General features: G+C 38.2%; 1 protein-coding gene across 1 annotated transcript; it reads left to right on the top strand.

The window, feature by feature from the left end:
- The first annotated feature begins 3255 nt into the window (after positions 1 to 3255).
- On the top strand, positions 3256 to 4488 carry LOC117563156. The gene is made up of 2 exons (XM_034241333.1): positions 3256 to 3375; positions 3556 to 4488. Exon 2 carries the CDS (start codon positions 3682 to 3684, stop codon positions 4486 to 4488), a length of 807 nt encoding a protein of 268 aa, XP_034097224.1. The 5' UTR covers positions 3256 to 3375; positions 3556 to 3681.
- Positions 4489 to 4939: the final 451 nt, after the last annotated feature.

The following is a 4939-nucleotide window of genomic DNA, read 5'->3' as shown; positions in this document are numbered from 1 at the left end:
TAAACTAAATGTAGTGGAGTAAAAATACCAGGTTAACCTCTGATTTGTAGTGGAGAATTACAAAGTAACAATGAGCTGTCGTGTGGGTATATATTAATGCTGCACATTATGGATACAAGCGATTTTCACCCATTTAGTAATTACATGTTTTAAATGTGTACACACCAATGTGTTTCCTATCGCCTAAACCTCCAGGGCTGTACACAGTTTAATACTGGCAACTTCTAATTTTTGGAAAAACGTCTTTTAAAACTACAATTCCCAGTAGATACGTGCCATAGAGAACATGTTGCGAAACACAATAGCCAGCATGTGTATTTCTCGGGGGGCGTTCGAGTCCAGTTTTGAATAGTCTGCCGTGGTTTCGTTCCATTTCAAAGAGCTTGACGCTCGGCGTAACCTTGGCGCACTGCCACTCCAACATCACAGGGTTTGTCAACGGGACTGTAGTCCCAAACGATAGCTGGGGATTATGGGTAGTGTAGTATCTTTGGCCATCCTAAATCTCGAAATGTCCCGTCTGTTTCTGGTGACTTTATTTACGGCTAAAAAGCATGCTAAAATGCCCAAGATTATAGAATTAAACGAATAAATAAAAACAAGGATAATTGTGTGTTATTGTTGAGTAAATAACAGTGTGTTATTTAGAAAAGAATAACAAATTAGAAGGAAAAGATTACAAAAATACAGATTTCAGTATTTTGAGGCTCTAAGCCCCATTTATTTTCCTCACAGACGGCAAAAAAAGTCCGACATTATACGATTTAAAATAAAAACAAATAAATAAAAAGATAAAAGACTGGCATGCAATTTACGTTAGAATAAATAGAATGGTTTTGAATAATAGATGATAGTCAAATCTACGTCACTTTACAGCCCCGCCCACTTTTGGGGAAACCAACGCTGTCATTTGAACGGCGATCAAGCCTGAAGCCACAGAGCTCTTCTGTTACTGTCCTTTGTTCTTAGAGGAAGTACAGAAACACGTAACTCTAGATTTGTTTTAATGTTTGAGGTGCAATAAACGACACAGCAGCTTTTTGTCATGTTAAAACTATTATTTTCTGCCTCGCTCATGAGAGTAACAGCTGGAGAAATTACAGCCTCGCCTACTGATTTTAATGTAACCATATATCGAGCCCGATTCTCGATTTCAAAGGTGTGCTCTAAAATGATATTTATAAATGACTATTATCATTATTATAAGCAAGACAATAAATGGCAAATATATGTAGAAAATAAACGTATTTAAGATACGTTCATAACGAACGTAACGTGGGAGAAAATACGTTTCTAGAAGATATGTAGAAAATAAACGTATTTTAAATAGGTTCATAACGAACGTAACGTGGGAGTAAATCAGTTTCTAGCTAAACGTAATTGAGAATGCAGTTTAGTTCTGTGGGAACGTAATTTTTAGGAGACATGGTTGCAAAAATTATACATGTGTTATACATCCAGAAATATCGAAATATCGTTTCCCACAGTGTGACATGTATACATAAAACAAAAAGGGCCTAGATAAACGTGGTATAAATTAAACAAAACAAAAAGGGCCTAGATAACCGGGGTATACCGTTTAAAATGTTAATATATTTAAAGTGTTCAAAGTGCAGTTTCAGTGCAAGTCAGTTGAAACGATCTTAAGTTGGCGTGACGTTGAAGTCGTGCGACCCTGCTGCTGTACTGGCTTGTAGTTCGTTTATAGCATAACGTTAGCATTTCGCTTTTGGCGACTAGATTTATGATTCAAATTATAAAAGTAGGGTAGACATGTGGAGATTATCCGGCTGAACAAAACGTGATCCCTCTCTTAAATGTGTGTCAACCACAGACCTTATTTCCAGCTATTTTCCAAAATCCTATGGAGAATTTGCATTGGTTTTTCACGAAGGAACCGGAAGAAGTTTACTTCCGGGTTTTACCACGCGTCACTGCGGTTCTCTATACCTGTCAATTAGTGCTTCCATGGACCTCATCTGTAATGGAAGCTCGTCGAGGGTACGTATATTTGTATTTCAACAGAAAAGTAGTTATATACATAATTGTGTTCGAAAATAAAACACAAATGTTTATATGAATTGTTTATAGTTCTGATTTGACTTTATTTTAAGTCAAATCATAACTATTATATGTAGTTTAATCATTTTTATTTAGGTGGTCGCTCAGTTTTTCAAATGTACACCATTCAGCTCCTCCAGCACCCCTACTTCCTGCGGCACCCGACACACTGAACTCACATGTTGTTTAACAGATGACACGTTTGTAAACAAAAACCCTGCTGGGGGACTGGGTGATACATTATCTTTTAAAATTGTATGAACATGTCGAAATTTAAGAATCCCCATAGAAATTGTCAACGGACAAACTGTTTTCTCAAGATGTACATGTATTATTATTTTTTTTAAATAAGAAAAAAACAGTGTTCTTGTTTATTACAGGTTATAAAGTTATACTTTTATAAAATGTATGGACAACATTTTAAAAAGTGCTGGGGACATGTACCCAGCATCCCCAGCTTAAATGACACCTATGAATATATCCCTCTGTCCTTTCAGCGCAATTCGACATAGCATAGGCAACAAATCAGAAGTCAGGGAATCAAGCTAATTAATTAAAAAAGTCTAAACTGAGTGAAAAGTCTAACTATAAATAATAGATTTTAACTTGTTATGTCTTTTCAGAGTCTTGGTTTTCTCAACGTTTGGGAAGGCAAGTGTTTCTTATTTGTCACACAATTGTAATTGCATTAAACAATTCAATGATTTCTCAAATGTCATATTTTTTTACAAAGAAATGACGGAACTTTGACATTTCAATTTCAGACAAGAAAAATAACAATAACAAAAGAAGTCCTTTTGGCTGTCACTGACAAGCTTCGAGCCACAACCAAAACAAAAGACAACGATGAAGGTGACGAGAAAGACACTTTCTGGGGCGAGGTGTGTCAGGAGCTTGGAATATCCGATTCCAAGACCAATAGGACACGGCTTCATCATGCCTATAATCATCATAAAAAGGTACATTTTTTATAAATATTGCACTAATATTGATTCTTATTTCTGCTTTGCTTTTATCTTCATCATCAGTCTGCCTGTGTGAACAACTTTAATTTGGATGTGCTATAATATTTTATATTATTTGATTAATAATTACATCTTTGGATTTCATTTGCTCCTTGTCATGTGCAGATGAGACACAAGACACAGATGGTGACCGCAGCACCTGCCAGCCCATCGACAGACAGGTGACCACACGGCCTGCCCCATCGACAGTGACCACAGTTCCACTGACATTGACCGCACAGTGCCTGCTACCCCATCGTCGGTTAGACAGGCATTCACAGAGACGAGTGAACCAGAAGACGTTTCAGAGGTAAATATCGCATATTAGCACGTAGTTAGTGTTAGTGTGTTATGAAACATGCACACTACTGTGTGGAGTGAAATTATAGTTAGTCCCAAATAAACAATTTCAGATATATTGATTCACATCAGTAAAGAGTCATTCCAACTTTGGTCACTTTCGCTAATATGTTTTCATTGTGTTTTACAGTGTAATTCATCAGGGACATATGACTCCTCATCACACTCAAAAGATGGGCAACTCTTACACTCATTTAAATTGCCTTCAAATCCTTCATTTTTTTTTGTCACTAAAAGTGACTGGAAGAAACTGAGGATGAGACAACATAAGCGTCGATTCAAATCTTTAAACTGGACTTCAGTCATGGCCACTGGCATCCGGAGTGTCCACCCACACTGTTGCTTTGTCTTCAAATCTCACAGTGTGCGAACAGTTGGGTCAAAAAGGAAAGGGTCACTTTTTTCATGTGTTGGCTACTGTCGATTTGATGACTGTCCTGTGGAGGTCGAAGTTGACATTGAGGATGAGTCATCCCTTAAGGCAGTTGTGACCTTCAGAGGTGAAAAAGCATGGCACAACTGTGAAGAACTCAAACATCGGCCTGTGCGTGCAGATGAAAGGGATGCACTTGCTAATGCCCTCACCAGCAAACTTCCCAGAAGTGTGTACCTTGATAAGCTCAATAAACTGGATGACACTGTGTTGGCTTCTGGAAACAGAGACCAGGTACCATCAACTGGTGTGATGAAAACATTGTCCTGGCAGGCAAGAAAGAAGCTGAGAAAACACAGCAATGAAATGATCAGCCTCAGAAAAATGATGGAGGAAGAGCTTGAGACTGAGGAAGCAGTCATTAAAAAAATTATAGCACACCCCAAAGGAGTCATGCTATGGTCCAACAAAACAATTGACCTCTTCCATGACAGGTGCAGGGAAGACATTGTATATGTGGATGCGACAGGGAGCATTGTTAAAAAGGCAAAAGGGAAAACCTCACCTTTTTATGTGTATGAGATGGTGGTCCGAAATCCGTTCAAAGGATCCTCCCCTGTCCCTGTGGCCACCTACATCACAAACGACCACACAATAGCCTCCATATCCTTTTTCCTGGGTCATTTCTGACTGATGTAATAAGACTCCATGGAAGGGGAGCCAAAAAAAGACCTGTCATGCTGATCTGTGATGGCTCTACAGTCCTCATGGAGTCCATGGCCTATAATTTCTGTGGAGTCAGCCTCCAGGAACTTCTCTCCATGTACTACAGCATCGTATCTGGACAGGCAAAGCATGATTGTACTTTTAGTAGTAGTCCAAGTAGTACTAAATCCAACAGTACCAATTTCATTAAGAACTTATTGCACAAAATCCTTTTATCTCTCATCAAAGATGGCAGAAAACATGCATTATTGTACTCAGGGGTGGAGTTTGACAAAGGATTACTCAAAAAGTACACAGTAAAAGTACTTGATTGTACTTGTGCTACTAGTCCAAGTAGTACTGAATCCAACAGTATCAATTTCATTAAGAACTTATTGCACAAAATAATTTCATCTCTCATCAAAGAGGGCAGAAA

This window comes from Gymnodraco acuticeps, unplaced genomic scaffold (assembly GCF_902827175.1).
Source record: "Gymnodraco acuticeps unplaced genomic scaffold, fGymAcu1.1, whole genome shotgun sequence".
NCBI lineage: Eukaryota > Metazoa > Chordata > Actinopteri > Perciformes > Bathydraconidae > Gymnodraco > Gymnodraco acuticeps.
Note: the sequence above shows the minus strand (reverse complement) of the source record. Positions and strands in the feature narration are given on the sequence as shown.

Excerpts from the sequence above, each read along its gene's own strand:
- LOC117563156 (XM_034241333.1), top strand. The coding sequence starts at position 3,682 with ATGAGACAACATAAGCGTCGATTCAAATCTTTAAACTGGACTTCAGTC.